This window comes from Myzus persicae, unplaced genomic scaffold, assembly GCF_001856785.1.
Source record: "Myzus persicae strain clone G006 unplaced genomic scaffold, MPER_G0061.0, whole genome shotgun sequence".
Lineage (NCBI taxonomy): Eukaryota > Metazoa > Arthropoda > Insecta > Hemiptera > Aphididae > Myzus > Myzus persicae.
Genome location: NW_019102874.1, coordinates 293,827 through 314,577, shown reverse-complemented (window position 1 = coordinate 314,577; position 20,751 = coordinate 293,827). Strand labels below are relative to the sequence as shown.

Below are 20,751 nucleotides of genomic sequence, written 5' to 3'. Positions count from 1 at the left end.
ATATATTATATGTGCATATGTTAATTCTATATTTCTTTCAAACACTTTAAAGATATTACAATTGTTTTACACTAAGATATTGGAGTTTTTCTTGTATATGGATATTCTTCTCTATCGTGGTAAGGTTCATATGGATCATCTGGATAAAACCTCCTTTTCTTCCAATATTTTGTTGTCATTTTATCTAAAAGCGTAGACTGTTTGGCATTACAAAATACGTGTTGTCTCAATCTTCGTTTTCTAGCAGCTGGTTTTTTCCACATCTTCTTTTGTCGTCCACATTTAGTTCGAATCCATATACCCCTAAAAAATGTATACATTAACATTAAATAAAAATATATTATTATTTAATGAGTATCCAATTTTTGGTCTGTCTTAAATATTTATTTTAATGTAATTTTTAATTTTATCAATTAAATATTTAATATAGTAAAAAAAAATTCAATTTGTGTTAAATAAATGCACCTATACATATTTGTATAAAAATTGAAATAATAATTAAAATATTAAAATATTTAATAGCAAAATATAATTTAAACACATGTATCAGTGGTTTTAAGAAAAAAAACTAAATAAATTAGATGAATACATAATAATTTAAATTTCAAATGTAGTGAAAAATTTAACTTGTCAAATAGTTAAAGAATTACCATCCCAGGCGATAAAATCGATCGACGACTGTTTTAACAGTTTTCCTTTTCCCTTTTTGTAATGAGAACTTTGTTAGATTCCTCTTTTGTTGAAGGTTGAAATCAATCCTAAAATAAGATACATTTGTAAATAAAAGTAAAATACAAGTAAGGTAACTTAATATTATTAATTATAAATTTAATTAATAATAATTTTCAATCAATGATATATTATATTCTGATATTAAAGTTCTTTGACATATAATCTCAAAGTTGTACAATAATAGATTTTTATTTTTAATAGAATTTTCAAATATGTGTACTATGTCCTATATAATACTATCTTCAGGTAGCGATGGATTTTCGTCAAACTCAGTCAGATCACACCACTAGATTAAATGGATTTTTATTGTCGGATTTCTGTTTACTAGCAGCAGGTGAAAATTTCTTTACTGTGTTAATCTTAGTAAAATGTAAGCTATGTTGTTGTTGGAATAATGAAGTAACGCTTCTGAAAGCGTGGCACCCAGCACATTTTTGCCTCACTCATTGCCGTCGCAGAAGCTGGCTGCCTGAGGTTAGTGTTATATATGAGACAAAGTATACAAGTTTATATGTATGCATATAGTATTTTATTTTACATTGAAAGTGTTGATGAAAGCATCAAATTATATTTGTTATACAAATTGTTAACGTAAGTCGTAATAGATTGAAATAGATTGAAAGTCAACCAAAATCAAATCTTAGGTACTAAGTAGTTTAGTACTTCACTAAAATAAAGACTTATATTAGGTACCTAATAGTTAATTGAATAATCAGACATAAACATAAATTTTCATTTATGCTATATCCTGATTAAACTAGATATTTTAATATGCAATAAATAAAAAATACATACATTATATTAGATTGAGCAATAGGTGTATTCTTGTTCATAATTCCTTCTGCTGATTTAAAGTTGGAGGATAAAATGGACGAGTAGAACCTATTAGTTTCAAATTTAATAAAGCTCTTATTAAAAGAGCCTAAAAGATTAGACCCTGTAGTTTTACTTGGAGCATTCTCTACTTGTACCCGCATAAGGCGAACACCTGAAAACATAATTATTAATAAAAACATACTATTAAGTAGATAGTTTGAAGAAAAATGTTTCAATGTTATTATGCATCATAACATTATTAGTATAGGCATGGTTTAGGAATTTACCCCAACAATAAATCAAAAACAAATTTAGTATAACCAAATTATGAGTTGATGATATATTTGCAGTACCTAATTACATCTAAATAATAATAAAAGGTGTTCATCTAAGTTTTTTACAAACATTTGTTACATTTTGGTCCAACATAATTTAAACAGATATTAGGTAATAGATTATGTTACTAACCGGATAAAATAGAACCACAGGCTCGTCTAAACATTGTTTTGAAAGTTATTGCAATAGTTACTTGTAAATTATAAATTATAATACATAGGTACTTAAAATTGTGGTTATTAAAACACTGATGGTGAATACCACACAAACTCACACATTATAATATAATATTTTTGTATTTTTAAGCACAATACAACAATCACGGTTGTAGATAGAATAATATGGAAAGGATGTCTAAAGAAATAAGTTGTACGTTTAGTACGATTCACATATCACGTTTAGACTTAAAAGTTAAAGAAATTTCTTTGATAATTGCCGCAACAGCAGGCTCACAGCCATTCAGCATTTTACCAAGTTATCACTTTTGTAGGATAAAATAGATAAGGTGGAAACCGCAGTACTGCACATTTAGTTGCCTATGTATAATTTATAAGGAGTTCATAAATATTATTTATTATATTATTAGCTTATAATATTATTTATTTTCATAATATAATATTATACCAATTCTGTGATTATACTTGATCCGAGATTCAAGTCTCAAAGCGAATGATGGATCATGAATGAAAATAAAATTATAAAAAAGTGTTTTCCATTTGTGTTTTTTAAATATATAATTTTAAAAGAAGTTATTAAAACATATCTTATTATAAAATTACATTAAATTATTATCATGTACCTATTTATTCTTTAAGTTTTCAACCTTTTGACCGACTTACAAAATATAACTAAGTGTTGCATTACTCTCTAGTATCTATTATTATAGTTTACTTTTGTTGTTTTTCTACTTTGGTTCCACATTTCATTTATTCTTTGGCTGAACCGTCCAGCTGTGTGGTTGACACGTTATCACGATCACAAATTCACAGTAAACCATGATTGATAATAATACCACAGAATAGATTAAATAAATAATATTATATCATTTATATCTGTGCAATATTGTATACTTATCAAATAGTTGAAACTGTTGAAAATATTAAAATATTCCACCGTGGTTACTGCCGTACTGGGTTAGATGTTTATTAATAGAGAGCCTATTACCGCAGAACAAATGAAGTTATTTATTTTATTTATTCTGTGCTACTACTATTGAGGCTCTCTGGTTATTGATGACGGGAAGTGGGCAAACGCCAACCCAATGCATTTATATTTTATCTATGACCCAATGTCATGGCGGACGTGCAGTCCATAGATCAGTACTGAAAATTATTTATCTACTGTGATAATATATCCACTTTAGCCAAGGCAATTATTATATAATAATAGATGGCTGATAGCGTATTAAAAAACGAGTATGTTTATCATGATAACAATATCTAAGAATAACAAATAACAACAACAACAACAACATACTTATTTGGTACATTATAATTTATAATTTAAGTTATTATAAACATAAAAACTGTCGCTGTGGCCTGTGGGGTAAAATAATGATTTAGCATAATACATAGTGCGCATAAGATTGAACCTGTATGCCCTTCTTTTGTCTTAGTTTCTCGAACTGCTTATTTGTGACATTAGTAATTTTTATACGTCACAATAGCACTACATATAATCGATGATTGTATTTCCTATAAATACTCTGTACTCGAACATACTCGACGAACATTTAATTATTCCACAATATTGAATGTTCTTTTGTGTGACCGCACTAATAGGTTTCGTGTTGTGTTTATCTAAAGTAAAACATTAATAAAACCTACGAAAATGGTTCTTGTTCAGTCCATTTTTCTAGTTATATTCATTTCTCAATTTTACAATAATGTGGAAAGCATATCGTTCTTCCATTTTACACAGGATCCACCACCAGTCAAGGACATTGCCCTAATGTCCAGATATATTGTTCATCATTCAGGTAATAATTCAAAGTTCCATAATATTTTTTATCAGGAAATTGGTTTTAAAAATACCTAGATATACGAGTACACCTATAAAATATACCTAACCTACCTAGTATTTTATTGAAAATTCATAATAAATTATAACTTTTAATTAAAAGTGTTATTTTTGCTACTGTGTTGAGTTATCTATAATATCTAAGAAAAATAACATGTTTTAAGATCTGTGTTAATTTACATGCAAATGTTTATAACATAATTGCATTTTAACATTCAAATCATTCAATATTTTATATTAATTAAAGTGCCATACAATTAGATGAGAATATTTTAAAGTGCGTTGTATGATTATTTTGTAAAAAAAAAAAATGTTTTTTAAAACCAAACTGTTTTTTTATTTTACAAAAATATGTCATTTATGGTGTAGTTAGAATAGATTTATTATTTTTAAAAGCGTTTGCTAAACTTACCTATTTATTGATATTCAATTTTATTTTGTAAGCGTCTATGTCTTTATTTAGATTGGGCAACATTGTCTTACATGGGAAACCAGTCATTTATGGATGGTATGCCAATGGGTAGGGTGTATTCTGTTAGTGACGGAACAATTAACAATAGTTCCGGTGTTCCCTACTTTATGGCTTCACCAATGGACTTATCATTTCAAGATGTTGTGGTAAATATTATGATTTACTATACACCATGTCAAAAATGATTGATACATATTAAATAGTGAATAGGTTAGTTGGTAGATCTTAGTATGTTACGTGTCATAATAAAAACAAATTATGAACATTGGTATAGTGGTATGGTTATTGAAATTAGTTATTCTTTATTTTTCAGAAAACAAAAAACTGTTCTCTTGTATTGAGTTTGGCACAGTCTGATTATTGCAATAAAAAATCTTATGACCCTGAAGATCCACGATGTGCACAGCTTACATTGACTGGAAAGTTTGTTAAGGTACCTTAGAACATCAAATTTTTTTCTGAAATTTGAATTATTCAATAATAAATACTATTAATATGTTTTGTATTATATTCTCCTTTGAATCATCTTTTTTTATTTTATTGTAGTTGGATAAGACTGATCCGGAATGGAATGTAGCCAAAACAGCTTTATGGACCAGACATCCTGTCATGCGTAAATGGAACATTCGTGTGCCAGGTAAATAATTATTTTTTGCATGTTTTTTAATTGATCTAAATAAACTTTGTTATTTTATTGTTTAAGGTCACAAATGGCAGTTTGCAAAAGTAAATATTGAACATATTACACTCATTGACACATTTGGTGGTCGCAAGTATCCAACTATTGCAGAATATTTCAAAGCAACTCCAACTTTTAAATATTGGCCTAAATCAAGGCACTCGATTATTACAGTTAAAGAAAATGTCATAATCGATGATGAATTTTAAAATTGTACAGGTGCTCATGTTTAAATTATTTTTATGAATATTATATTAAAAATTGCCAATTATAACTTATAGACTGACATGTGGTATAAATGTATCATTCATTATTTCATTGATATGTATACTTGTATCTTTTTGTGTTATATATTTTAAATAAATTTATTTAGGTAACATCTTTATTATTAACATAATTTTATAGAACTGGTAGGTGATATAATACTTCCTAAGACATAGTAAATATTTATTTTTCTTATTCAATCAAATAAAATAAGGTGTATATTATGAATATAATGTTTGTATTTAGCCAATAGGTATCTTGTTTGTAAACCATACATTTATTGTAAACCGTTTATTGTTATAAGACAATTACAGGTATTTAAAACTTGAAAAAAAAATTATGTTAAAAAAAATAGAATAGGTACCTAAGTAAAAATTGTACATGTTTTATTAATATACTTTTGATAAAATATTTAAGTCATCTTAAGCATGTTGGGAAAAAACACTTAAAAAAATGTTATTTAAATTAAGAAATTGACCAAGATACTAACATTACCTAGTTTAAATTGTTGACAAGTATGATTTATTTTAAACAAAGTAAGTATTTGAAGATCAAGAATAGAGAATTCTGAGCACATTTCTTAATTTTTGGAAAAAACTAAAGAAAATCATAGAAGCAAGTTTCCATTTTTTGAAAATAATAGGGGTCTTTGTCATTTACGCAAACAGTTCATAGAAAATGAGGAATATTTTTTAATCAACAAATTAGCCACTTAGTAAGAAAACATTTTATAGGTTGGTATAGTAACTACTCTTCTATGGACTATGGACATTTAGGATAATATGCGTGTAAAGAATTACTCATTACAACTATTTTTTTTGTATGGAAGAGGTTGGCTTGAAGACTTGAAAGGTTAGGAGCTTACTGCTAAGTCAATAAACAACATAAAAAACAATGATTTAAAATTAAATTACGATGCATTACCAAACATCCAAACCTAATAAAACACTTATACTTTTATGTAACAGAAGATATTCATTATTATTTATTATTAGAAGTAGTAGGTACCTATTCAATTTGCATAGATAAAATTGTTTTATTATATAAAGATATTTCATGGATTAGTCCATCATTTTTTTTCTTTATTTCTTGCTACAATGTCTAGTATGTCTTTACTCTTTAGGATTCAAATTTTAAATTAATGTCCCGATGCACTGATTACATTGTTTGTCTATTTATGTGTTCCTATTAAGTTATTGTAAATAAATAATTATGAATAGCAATTTAGCTCCTAATTCGATGCACTTAAAATTTTTTTCTAAATCTAGTCACTCAATGCTTGAGTTATAACCTAGACATTTTATTAAGTTTTGAACCAGAATAATAAGCATTATTTTGTATATTTTGGTAATTTTAAATTTTAAGGCTGTTATTTTTAGAGCACATTTAGTTCTCGGATCCAAAATTTGAATTTGAAAATTTTATTTTAAGGGTTTTATTTTTACATGATTTTTTATATACCTACATTGAACACACAATAACTATGTACAGGTAAATAATTATAGAGCCTAAACCTATATATTACAAAAATAATAACACATAGGTAATTGTTTTCCAGATTAAAGAGTTTCCAGGTTAAAAATGATGAACTGCAGTGATAATAGTTAGCCATTGTGCATTAAATTTTTAAAATCTTAAAAATATTTCATAATCAAGTTTTAAGGAGTATTTAATTTCAGTTATCTAAAACAAAAAATGCTCTGGTGTTGGGATAATTCACTTATAGGAATATTACTATTATCTCCCATGGGCCATGGCCGATAATAACGCCACTGGAGGTATAGGTATAGCCGTAAAATAGGTTAGATTTATTATTTCGATTTAGTTTCGATCTAATTTTCTTGTGAAACGAATTTTGCGCTTGGAAAGCAATGTTTTAGAACTTACATAGGAAAAATACAATTTGCATTTAAATTCGCACCTAAGTTGATAACATCAAATACCTATACATAACTATACGGTTATGCCTAGTCGACTAAACTATTTTACAGCTTTTTGGTGTAAAATTATGGTGACGCTACAATATATAGGTAATATTAGAAACCTACTTTTACCATGCAAGCAACCTATAAGAAAATAATTTTTTTATACTGTATATTAGTGTAGGTTAAAGGTTTTAGTGCAAGTACAATTTACAATTGTATAGGTAATTTAATCTTTTAATCCTATTGTATTTCTTTAATGTTTAATAAATTTAATTTGGTCTATATAGGTAGGTATACCTATTATAGACAATAATGTGTTTTATCTTTTTAAGGCCATTTTTATTCTGGGAACTAGATCTTAATCCGGCCGATCCTGAAGATAATAAATTATAATAATAAATAATAATTGTTATGTTATTTTAAATATAAGTACTTGTAGATAGTCACTTATAAAGTTATAACATAAAGATCAACTTTTTCACAAAGAAAAATAATTCAAATAGGTACTAAAACTTACGAACACTTTTGAAATATTACTTGCCCACTTTGCTATAATAAATAATATAAATCGTATAAGGTAGGTAAGTATAAAAAAAAAATTTAAAAAGTCGAATAATTCTATTAAACTAAGAGATGTTTAATTATTAAGGTCGGCGGTTCCAAGTAGAAACCTAATATTATTGAATAGGTAGGTTGTTAAATTAGGATTTGCACACAACTCAACAAGTAAAAAATTAATAAAAAAAGATATTGCATCACTTAAAATACACAGAAATAAATTGTCGGAAACTATGCATTATAGTCAAATATAATAGATGGCCGTTTGACTAATTCAATAATACGAACTACTATTATATAGCTACTGCTGACAAAAATGTTTACGTTTTTTGACGACTTCAATAGGTACCTACATACCTACAGAAATTATTATGTTTTATTTAAACGTATCAGCATTTCCATTAAGGCTACATCACAACTAATTTCGCAGACCATTTTATTTCAATTTATATCTATTGTACATTTTATTGAAGTTATGAAATGAAAAAAGAATGTAACAAAAGTAAAATTACCGACCCATCTCTATCAGTTTAAAAATGTTTTAATACTAATAGGTACTTATGCAGATTAAACTTGTTGTATGTTTTTAATCGAATATCCACGTATTACATCCAATTACTCGTCCGAATATTTTTTTTATAACTCTGAATTAAACCTGTGCGCTGGTAGGAGTTATTTTTAAGTGATATGTCCTTACAAATTCTATAATCTGCACTTGGTGTGAAAGTGAGTATAGGTACCTACCCACGTGACTTGAACTGAATGTTCTTGTGCTGCCATTCTCGCCACATCGTATTCTCTTAAATGTAATATTTATAATTTTCCTATTTAAATGGACTAATAATAATAAAACATATTTATGCATTTAGTTAATGTAAAATAAGTCAAAATAAACTACTTGACTTGAGTTCAAATTGTAACATTAAGAGTACCTAAGTCCTAGGTACTCCACAGTATTGTCTCCGTCTACAAGTGCGGTAACAATAACATATCACATTTTACACTCCTCAGATCACTTTTAGCTCCTTTAGTTAAAAATTAGATTTAATCGACCTATCCTGAAAATTGATGGCAAGAGTTTTATCGGTGTTTGTACGTATGTTGGTTTTTATGATAGACCACTTTTTAAATGAGTTATGAGCATTTTTAATTTACGTTATATAATATACGAAAAACTTGCTAAAAAAATCGAATATAGGTAATGTTCTTACCATCAAGTTTCATATTAGGTCGACTCACTCTTAACCAACGGAACTAAACGTGATCTGTTGAGAATAAATTTGCTATGTTACATGTACTTGTAAGACGGAGACAACACATGCGGCTGTAGTGTCCTCTTAATTTTTTTTTAAAAATTAGATTTACAAATTGGCTATTTGTAAATTTTCTCAAAAAAAAAAAAAATTTAAAAAATTAATAATTTTAGATTCTGCAAGCGGAGGCGATGAATGTATTGATTTTACAATGATGTGCGTGTTTCTGTTTTATGTCTGTCATCAGTCATCACCTTTTGGGACAATACAAATGCTTCGATTTTCTTCAACTGCCCCTTTTCTGGTAGGAAACTAGGAAAGTGAATTTAGTTGGTAGATACTCTGGAAATTAAAAGAAAAAAATCCTAAAAGTTTTCAAATACATCAGAAAAACAAACAAAAAATAAAGAAAAAACTGAGATTTCTACTAAAAATCAGTTTTAAAAAAAATTAATTTTGTTTTATAGTGCTCTAAAACTTAAAAAAAAAAAATAACCGTAGATGCATAAAATTCTACCTGAATTATTGATAAAAAAATGTTTGCTCTTTCAAAAAACTTGAAAATGTAATACGGCATTCCTTATAAGTTGTTTTTAGTGGATATTAAAAAAAAAATTGGGCATAAATGCATAATAGTTTTTTTATGAGCGTCTGAGATCGTATTGCATACGAATAACAATTCTGAACGAAAATGGTCGCCAGCCTTTATAAAAAAATATTTTTTATGATATTATTAATTATTAGGTTCTATTAAAGTAGTTAATTTCAATTCAAGGAATTTAGTATGTTTAATTAATTTTGTACGAAAACATTAAATTTAAAAATGTCATTATGCGTATAGAATGTCCAAATTCAAACTTAAATTTCTATAAAAAAAAAAAAACGGTGTTTGTATATTTTTCTGAATATTTTGTTATATTATGAACTACTTAGGTATAAGAAACCTAGTATATGACATTTTCAAATCTTACACTTAAAAAGAAAATTGTTTATTCATTTCTAACTACAAAATAATTTCCAAATCATCACGATTTTGATTAATTTGGTTGCTATTCTAATTTTAAACGCTTATAAAATGATTATGAACCTGTTGTATTCAATTTTCAAGGTTTTTGACTGAGCTAACATTTATTCATCGACAATAATTTTTAAAAAAAATCAAAAATTTCTCATGCCTATAAATAGCTCAAAATGGGTCAACGCATTTTTAAAATGTTTTCATGTACATAGCACGGTAATAGGTATAAACATTTAGTGAAAATTTCAAATATTTATGGTTATTTGTTTTTGAGTTAAACCAGATTTGTTCCCGTTTTTACTTAATTTTTGTTTTGTTTTCCTAACGCTTTTGGAAACTTATAGGAATTTTTTACTTTTGATCTTCCAAAATACCAACTAGATTCAATTTCCTACCAGATAAAACCGCTCCCCTCAGAATCTAACATTTTGTTGAGTATAGAAAATTATAATTTAAGTACCTAATTATAGAATGTTTCAAGTTTTTAGGATTACCTATTGCTTTTTGAGTTACAATACAAAACTAAAATCGTTTGATGATAAACCGTTATTACTTATTTTACACTTGAATATATAATTTGTCAACATCAAAACTTCAAACGCGTATGAAAGATATTTGTGAAATTACGCTACATTTTTTTTATGATTCTTGTAATAAAAACTTTGGCTGTATGACATAAGCGCCAAAGGTGCAAAAATGCCATATCATTTGTGCCAACATTTGTAGGACATAAACATTCCAATCTGATATTATATACCTGTTACATCCAACATACGACATCAACGCCAAATATATGAAAAATAAATATTATTTGCGCCAATATTAATATTTTACTTAAGTATTTCAAAATATTTAAAATTGTCAATAATCGATAAAATATAATATATAACGTTACAAATAAATGAAAATAAATACAATCAAAAAAATTGATTGATTTTTCAACCTAATTTTTTCACACATTCTAAATTACTTACTTCACCATCCCGGTAATTTTTTTCCATTGCATAATTGAGGATTTTGTAAAATTCATTTTTGAGCTTACACAAATACTTACTAAGTACCTACTAACAATATATTATATAACAAAAAACTGTGCACACACTACCATAATCAGATCATACATTTGTCCATTAAGATTATACTTTTGGAGTTTTTAACGATATAGTTCTAAATTTAATATCTGCCATCTGGAATAAAGCATACAGGAACGATTAATCTATTAGGCAACTGTGGCACACAGGTTTTGGGGGCTTTTGAACTATACGGTTTTTTTTTGTCATCTCATTTCGGCTCTTAACTATGTCTTCTACCGAAACACTTGTATGGAACCTTCTATTAAATGTTCATCCCTAATGACCCTAATTAGGTATGAATATTAAACATTGTATTATTGTTTATCATAATACTTTTACCACGACATACTGCTCTAAGGTCTGAAAATTTAATACTAGATTCCTCATAAGTTGATCTCATAGAAATCAAAAATATCAAAAATATAAATGCACAGATTTATTTAAGACATTTAAATTTCAGATTCGCTTTATTTGGTTGTAAATTGTAAATTGTAATACAAAAATATTACGCTAAAAGGCTTGACGTTTTTTGTTACTATTTATATTTTATATTATTATTTACTTTACACAAATACATTTTCAAAATATTTGATTAATTTTAAGTTATTTAAACCACGAACCACTTCACACCGTTCACATATCGTACAGGCATTCACTTGTGGGCTAACAAGTATAACAATAAATAGTGATATTTTGCGTAATATACGATTTACAGTTTTCGTCTCATAAGCTCAACTTTGTGGGTGTTTGAGGGTGCTTTATCATTAACACTCCGCCACCTCCTATTCGCTGTCATAATACACCAAAACCAATGTGAGAAAAGAGCGATTTTTATGGTTTTCGGCAAAAAATTAGTTCAACTTACCCTATAGAAAAACCTACTACCTAATAGAAAAATAAATTACTTCCAGCAATCAAACTGTATGATAAAATGTTCTTAAAAATATTAACAACAGACGGTCTTTCTTCAGAATCGTTTATTTGTATGCAATAATTTATATCTGAATTCAAATTTAACACATCCATTACAGTCGCCAATATTCAATAGTGAGGTACACTTGACATTTACAATATTTTATTTAAAACTATTATTATTTGTGACAAAATAATGAATAATGAGTGAATAGTTGAGGTACAATATTCAACAGCAAACGGATTGACATTTTAAACAGTAAAATAAAAACATTAAATCAAATAAAAATTTTTTAAAAACATCCAACAAACATTTCAATATAATAACGGATAAAAAAATTAATTAACGAAATCATAACATTATTACGAAATTAGTACAGCTTCAATTTCGTCATGATTGTTGAAAGAATCAAAATCAAAATTTTATTTGTGTATTAAATTGTTGATAAAAAATGAATGCATTATTTAGATGTTAGATCGTGGGTGTGTATTATTATCTGTAGGTACGCAACAATTATCTTTTGGACTTTTTGAGCTATAGAAGCGGTATTAAAATAAGAACCATATTATTATTTATTTGTGCTCATCAATTCATACAACATTGAATAAATGGTTCAAATTATTACCAATTGAAAGTACATTCATCATTTTTAGAAGAATAATTTTCTGATGTTAGATGTCCAGTGGTCCAGTGATCCCGTGGTCCAGTATCCATGATGCAATATAACCATTTTATTATTGGGCGCATTGTGAATATCTATGGTAGTATGAAATTATATATCATATAAACAATAATTTAATTTCTTATTTTTTTTCTATTTTTTACTTTTTTCGTTACATTAATGATGTTCTTTCAAAAACTTATTTAAAAACGAAATCATTAGACTTCAAGTAAGTTCACTATCTGTGTTAAGTCTTAACTCTACAGAGATATCGGACTTTTTTATTTAAAAAAAAAAGTGTTGCTAGTCACCAGAGAAAAAATCAGTAAAATAAAAAAAATCTACATAATTATGGTAAAGCAAATGACTTTCGAACAAATGGCTCACTCAGTCTGCTAAATATAATATAACACTTGGATCGAGTAAAGTGAAACAAGGAGACAAATACCCAATACTCAGTCTGTTGATACCTGTTCACCTTTATTATTCAATTGATTTTTTTTTAACTTCACATTTTTGTTTAAAACAATCATATTAAATTAAAATATTTTATGAATATAAAATACTGAACAATTAATGAAAAACTAATATTTAAAAAAAAAAAGCATAATAAGATGTGGTAGTTTATTAATTCTCAGAATCTCAATAAGACGTGTAGATAAATTACAAAAACTTGTATATTATTAATTAATATATTACAAAAAAGAACATGTATGTATATATATATTATATGTAATTCAATCAAACATAAAATAATTCTCATAGAGAAATGTACAGTAAATTGTTTATAAAACTGTACTTAAATTAGCATTAATAATTTAACTAATAATTGATATAATTTAAAACCATATGAAATGTAACATAATAAATATAATTACGATAAATAATTATTAAAATTGCAGTTGTAGACTACCTACAATCACAATTCATAGAAAGTTGTAGGTAACAGACCCTAATGGAATTCACAATGGATTTAGATTTAATACATTGCATTTTTGTATTAATTAACATTTGTAATGTATAAAAACATTCAAAAATAAAATTAAGATGAAAATAACAATAGTGAGTTAAAGGAAAGGGTCAAATCAAATATAAACAAATATTTAAAATCTTTTAAAATCTATAAACTTTGTTCACAATTTAAACAAAACAATTTTTAAGATATAAAAAATAAAATTTTTTCATATTTATATCAAATGTGTTATAATAATACATAAATTATGGTAATATCTATTATATTAATATACAATAAAAATATTTTTTTTTTATTTGATCTTAAATTATAATTATAAATGATCAGTTCATAAGTAATAAAGATAAAATTTAAAACCCATTCTAGTGAAATACTTAGTACTATTATTAAAAGAATAGTTTATGTCTAAAATAGTGTATTTGAAAGTAATAAGTCGGTATAATTCAACACAATTAAGTTGTAATTTACTTTATTTTAAACACCGATCAAAAATATAAAACTCGATAAAAATGCTTTGAATTTACATTTGTATAGATTTAAATGAAAATATATTTGTTAACTTAAACTTATCTTACCTTGAAAGTTGAAAGCATTGGATAATATTATTGAACATTTTTCTTTACAGTAAACATGCATCATTTTGGAAAATATTTGTATTTTATGCTATTTTTTATGAAATGTTAATTATTAATTATTATCTTTTATATTTTATTCTATACAACACGATATTTTGTAAAACGGTGTCCTCTTTTAATATTTCTGATTTTTGAATGAGAATCAAAAAAAAAACAAAGTATTTGAATTATTCTCAGACACGTTTTTGAGGTTTACTATAGGTATGAAAACAGTACATTTGTATATTGTACATAATATTATATGAATAAATCGTTTAAACATATTAAAAATATTTTTGTTAACTATAAAATAACAAATATTTTATAAAACAAATGCATAAATAGAAGTAAGACATTTAATATATAATGGAAAGAGACTCAAACGTATTGATCAATATCGGTTATAATGGGCAATATTGTGTGATATCTTGAGATCCATTATAACCAATTTCCAAACCACAAGTTAATAAATACATAAATACTTATGTCTTAATCACATTTAGTTTAGTTGTATAATAACTCATGAACACAATGCAAAATACATTAACATTATCACATGTTTAATATTATAATATGAACATTTAAATATACCTTATTTGTAACTAACCTCGAGATAAAATAATATTCAACGTGCTCAAATATATCAGTGTCGTGTCCAAGTATGATCTAATACACAAATGTTTTAGAAATGTTTGATTTTAAAGGAAGATTAAAAGTAAACCACTGTTACTCCATAGAGATACTTGTGTACACAATAAAATAGCGAGCAATGTCATTTTTGAAACCGGCCATAATTGTTAGTTTAATAAACCTTAATGAAGTGTTTTGTTATTTAATATAATAGATGTGTTCACGTAAGTAAAATAAACATCCCGTTTAAGCACACCGAGGGACTTGATAAGGATGTAGTATATTATTATTACCTACCTAAATTCACACGTCCAATAATAAATTTACCCTCTCTTTCTTTGTGACTGGTATTTAAATAAATACAGTGTGCTTATAGATTGACTTGGCTGAAACACCTAGCATGGTAAAAATCATTTAAATGTTGATCGACGACAAGCAACATTCACCATTAGGTTAGTTATAAATTGCATGCACTTCATGACTTAGAATTTTTATCGAAGTAAATTTTTGAAGTTGTTTTATGTTTTTATAGCTAATGTTTGACTTGTAGCTGCAGGTTGCTATGGCTCGCTGGTTTTTGGCTGCGTGCCTTTTAGTGACATCCATCGCAGTACAGGGTTTGATAGTACCTAGGGGTTATCGTTTAGACTTACATCCGTATCCAGGTGACGGAGTATTCAAAGGCAAAGTCCGCATCGACATCATCAATACAGGAAATCAGTCAGTCGATTCTGTTACACTAGACGTACACTCAACTCTCAATGTGGTCGATCGTGAGGTTAAAGTCACTCGTGTTGCGAATTTGGACTCGTCAGAAGAAGATGAAGTTTCGATGGAAGAAACGTATGTATAGCGTAAATGATTTTAAAAAATAAAAATTATAGAAAAATACTTTTGTTTTATTTTTGGAAACCACAACTGAAATTTATATAAATATTTTATAGTTCATTAACAGTCACAAAATTAGTAAAACGAAAGGATATACATAAGTTTCAAATTACAACTAAACAGAGTCTTAAGAAAGATGTTACATATCAAGTAGAAATTTTATTCGACGGGACTTTAGGAAGTGATTCGTCTAGTCCATTTTATCAATCAACGTATTCTAATTCAAAACATTCACAGTTGAAGAAGTTAGTCTTTAAATTTTATGAATTACAACATAATTATATTATTTTTTAAACATATTTTTAGATGGTATGTAGCTATGAATTTATTGAAAGGAGGAGGAGCGCATTATGTATTTCCTTGTTTCGAAAAACCTAATTTAAAAACTTGGATAGAGCTATCAGTTGCTCATAAGGGAGACTTTCATGTTTTGACAACTATGCCATTGGTTGATACAACAAATGTGTATGTATATTATTCTTATGTACGTGGTTACAATAAACTGTTCAAAATTGAATTAAATTGTTTTTATAATTTACAGGACTTCTGAAGGCGTATGGGTTCGAGATCATTTTTCTAGATCACCGCCAATGTCTGTTAATTCTTTAGCCATGTTCCAGTCTGATTTTAAGCATCCGCCATTAGGTGGTAAGTTGGATTACAAAAATAGTCACATTGTAGAAATAATAATAATAAATGCAGTTATATTATAAATAATAACACAATATTTCATACTCAGAGAATAATGGAGCTAAAGTTGGTGTGTATGGTAAAGAAGATATTTTAAGATCGTTGAATACGGCACAAAAAATGCTTCCAGCAGTTCTAGTCAATCTAGAACTTTACTTGTCAAGACCATATCCTCTACCAGAACTAAATTTGGTGGCACTTCCCGGCTATACTGATGATAAACCTATCGATGCTTGGGGGTTACAAATGTTTAGAGAAGTAGACCTTTCTAAGAAACGTGATGATTTTTGGATTGCTCATCTTCTTGCCAAATATACATCATTACAATGGACCGATCATCTTACAACGCCACTGTTTCCGACTTCATTAACCTTGGCTTTGTCAAAATTTTTAGCTGATAAGGTGGCATGGCAGGTAAAACTATTAAACCGAGCTTAGTATATGAGCACTTACGAGTATAGGATAATTAATAATTGTGTTTTTAATTTTAGTTAGAGAAACCGGTGTTCAATTCATACGTTAGTGACATGTATGGGATGTATTTAGAATACGACAAACCTGGTTTTACAGAAATAAAATCACAAATGGAAGCTCTAAATGCAACAAAAAGTAACAATTCTCAAATGTATCTAATCAGTACAAAATAACTAACGATTTGTGTTTTTAGTTCGTTTTGTATTGGGAATGCTCGAACACATTTTTGGCCCTCACTCATTCCGACAAACAATCCAATATTTTATGTCTAGCAAGTACGTTTACGCTTAACATAATATTATAATAAAAAATGTATTAAGTAATATTAGTTTTAATGATCGTTCAACATTACTCGCATCCCTTCTTAAAATCTTAATTTATAAAAGGTTACATATCTCAACCCTTCCAGAAAATCTCCGTTTTAGGTTAAAGATATTATAGTGTCTTGACTTTTTTTAGTGTTGCATGCAATTATGTAATTTTGTAAATCAACACTGAAGTGTCACTAATGGGTGGATCTTTAATTATGCATATTAAACATGTTAAAATCAAATCATTGGTAAAATACTATTATTGCGCATCTCATGTATAAATGGTGTGTATCTTAATTTTTATAGTCCATGCGTATTTAATTATTTATTGTGTAATAGCTATGTCCATAAATGTTTAATTCTTTTTCTATGCCTCAGTCCATTTTTTTCTAATAGAAACTGTTTTTGTTTACCTCATATAATAGTACTAAATAATATTATAGCATTAGGTACATATTTTATTTTTTAAGTTGATAATAAAAGCATTTTTTTAAAGAGAATACCATGCTTACTCTGAAACTGATTTTTGGAACAAATTATCTGATGGAGCATATCATGCTGGTGTATTGATCAGAGTATGTTGTAATTTAAGTTGTATAAATTAAATTTGTACCTACTTCAAGTTGGATAATTTTTATAATTTAATATTTTAGAATAGAACTCCAGTTTCAATTGAACAAATTGTAAAACCGTGGTTACAAGCTGATAGATTACCTGTGGTTACATTTAGGAGAAATTACATAAACACAACAGTTCAAGTTATGCAGGTAATGTTTTTCAGTTAATTTAATAATAGTAATAAACATCGTATCGAAAGTCATTACAATGTAATATAATACACATGCGTGTCAACTAGGAACCATTTGTATTAAATGATGACGAGGATGACGTGTCATCCCCCGCAAAGAACACTAAAAATTACTTATGGTGGATTCCCAATATTGTTGTATCACAAAATAATTTGACAGTACCAGTTAGAAATATAAGTTGGTTGAAACCCATAGCAAGTCAAGAGGTAGAAATGAAACAGTATAATTTCACAAATAATCAATTCGTACTCTTCAATCCAGGAAGCTTAGGTAGGTCATCGTTATGATTTTGCAATCTATGAATATATTTAAATGGTTTTACTTACTGGTCCTAACCATTGGTTTGGTCAAGTTTTATTTAAATGATAATTGATATATTTGCAATTATATTCCAGGACCATTTATTGTTAACTATGACCTAAAGAATTGGGAACTGATAGCCCAACATTCGAAACGTTTCCCAGTAAGCATTCGTCAACAGTTGTTGCACGATTCGTTAACACTTGCTTTATCTGGTCGATTGTGTTATGTGTACGCATTTAACGTCAGCAAACTTATTGAGCAAGAGCCAGAACCTGCTGTTTGGAAAACGTATTTCGGATTGGCTACGAGATTGCGCACTAAGTTCCAAGGAACGCCGGTGGCTCCTAAATATGATGTCAGTTTTCGATGATCTATTTATTATAGGTACATACCTACATTTAAAATATGTAATGTGATTTTGACTTGAAACAGATATACTTGAAGAAAATGTTGAAATCTGTGAATGCTGCGCTAGAGCAACCGGAAAGAGGAGAATCCAGTTGGAAAGCAAATTTCCGTGCAGAAAATAAGCGTTTGCTATGCGAAACAGGACATCCGACTTGTTTGACAGAAGCCCGGGATGTCCAATCTAGAACGAATACGTCAAATCCCGACGAGGATAAATTGTAAGTTGTAATTTTTCTACTAAATTTGACTTCAGTAATTTTCTCTGGTGAAAGTCATATACCTACTAGGTGGTTTCCTTATTTTATTTTTTTTTTGGGATTGAGGGAGGGGGGAGGAGGTTCTATCTAACATCACTTTATATGTTTTGGATTTTAACAGGCACATTTTATTGTGGATCTTAAATACATCACATTCTCATGACATCAAACAGTAGAAATTGTATTAATTTTTGCCAAGATTAAAATAATAATTCAACAGGAATTTTATTTAATATCAGTTACTATTATTGTACATGTATATTATTTTTTCACTAAAAGCTCAAGTTATACAAATAAAAATAAATATAATGAAAATATTTTTAAAATTAAAGAATTTGACAATCAAACTGTTAGGGGTTAGGTTTACATATAAAAATATACGGAATTATTAGAAAATGAATAAGCTACAAAATTAAAATCCCTGTGTATTAAACTTTGAAAAAATTGGGGAAGTAATATATAGTCTGCTATTATAAATATTATTTGCGATGTCTAGCAACTACTAAGTATATCTATTAATAATTAGCACCTATATAAACCTATAATTTAGGACTAAACTGAATAAACAAAAAATTAAACAACAAGGTTTTATTAGTACATTAATCTTAAAAACTAGGAAACAACTAGATGTGGATGATTACGTAATTACTAATCATGTTTATGACTTAATCATATTTTTTTGTCTGTAACATTATTATTAATAACCATAGATTCTTGGATAATTACCTGTGTATACTTCTCGGATACGGAACACTGGACGAGTGGGAGTTTGGATTACATAGGATTATGTATTATCCAAAAAATAAGTCTCAAACCGAAAGATTATTTATATTCAGATCATTAGCTAGCTGCCCCAAAAATGAAACGAAATTTGTCAGGTAACAAATGTTAAACCAATATAAACTAAACATTATTTAAATTGGATTTATATATAATTTATTAATATGTATACCTATGTAAAAAGAATGTTGAATTTGACGTTGATGAGTGGAGATCATAAGTTTAGCGAGGAGGATATGTTAACTATGTTGACTGTTATGAGTACAGTATCATTGGGACACGAAACGATGTTCAAATTCATGATGAAAAACTTCGAATATCTAAGCACCAAGTAATTACCTACTATAATAATTATGATACCTGTATGAAAATAATGGTATTATTCGAAAACCAATTATCATAATAATAATATTGTGGTTTTTAGATTGGAAAAGACTGTATGGGAATATTTTGTTAAAACGTCATTCAACAATTTTAGAACAGAAGAAGGACTAGAGAAGGTTTGTAGCAATTATCAAAGTATAATTTTGTAAATAAAATATAATATCATAAATGATGTGTTTGTTTTATAGGCCACTGATTTTTATCAAAGGAACAAACGTCATTTTGTTTCTGTGGATGATATTATAAAAAATGCATTAGAAAAAGTTAAGATTCAAGTTGATTGGGTAAGGAAACATCTTACACCCTTGGACGGGTGGCTCACGAATGCTCTACAAGAGCCTTGGAGACCACACGAGTTCCAATTCAGAGATGTGCCATCATTTGTCGTTGGATAAATTAATATTTATAACATTAAAAACTACATAATATTAGGATTTTAATTAAGTTAATTCTTTCCAATTTTAAGACATTTTATGATTTGTATAATAATAAATGATTTTCTACATTAATT

The 20,751-nt window shown here is 27.4% G+C and overlaps 3 protein-coding genes across 4 annotated transcripts; 2 read left to right on the top strand and 1 right to left on the bottom strand.

Moving 5' to 3' along the window:
- Positions 1-3: 3 nt before the first annotated feature.
- On the bottom strand, positions 4-2,331 carry LOC111033324 (39S ribosomal protein L35, mitochondrial). The gene is made up of 4 exons (XM_022314007.1): positions 2,017-2,331; positions 1,528-1,720; positions 651-758; positions 4-303 (listed from the first exon to the last, which is right to left on the bottom strand). Exons 1-4 carry the CDS (start codon positions 2,048-2,050, stop codon positions 72-74), a joined length of 567 nt encoding a protein of 188 aa, XP_022169699.1. The 5' UTR covers positions 2,051-2,331; the 3' UTR covers positions 4-71.
- Positions 2,332-3,379: 1,048 nt separating this feature from the next.
- On the top strand, positions 3,380-5,332 carry LOC111033323 (protein CREG1). The gene is made up of 5 exons (XM_022314006.1): positions 3,380-3,862; positions 4,367-4,521; positions 4,689-4,808; positions 4,922-5,012; positions 5,079-5,332. Exons 1-5 carry the CDS (start codon positions 3,715-3,717, stop codon positions 5,261-5,263), a joined length of 699 nt encoding a protein of 232 aa, XP_022169698.1. The 5' UTR covers positions 3,380-3,714; the 3' UTR covers positions 5,264-5,332.
- A 9,941-nt stretch (positions 5,333-15,273) lies between these two features.
- LOC111033320 (endoplasmic reticulum aminopeptidase 2-like) lies at positions 15,274-20,747 on the top strand. Of its 2 annotated transcripts, none has more exons than XM_022314002.1 (17): positions 15,274-15,388; positions 15,469-15,779; positions 15,881-16,069; positions 16,131-16,289; positions 16,366-16,472; positions 16,564-16,928; positions 17,006-17,123; positions 17,182-17,263; positions 17,796-17,874; positions 17,953-18,066; positions 18,156-18,378; positions 18,504-18,766; positions 18,844-19,037; positions 19,787-19,954; positions 20,041-20,187; positions 20,281-20,356; positions 20,429-20,747. In XM_022314002.1, the coding sequence occupies exons 2-17, from the start codon at positions 15,499-15,501 to the stop codon at positions 20,633-20,635; spliced, it is 2,772 nt and encodes a 923-aa protein (XP_022169694.1). In that variant the 5' UTR covers positions 15,274-15,388; positions 15,469-15,498; the 3' UTR covers positions 20,636-20,747. The 2 variants fall into 2 exon arrangements, with proteins under 2 accessions (XP_022169694.1, XP_022169695.1); XM_022314003.1 differs by having other exon boundaries at positions 15,297-15,388; positions 15,487-15,779.
- The last annotated feature ends 4 nt before the right edge of the window (positions 20,748-20,751 follow it).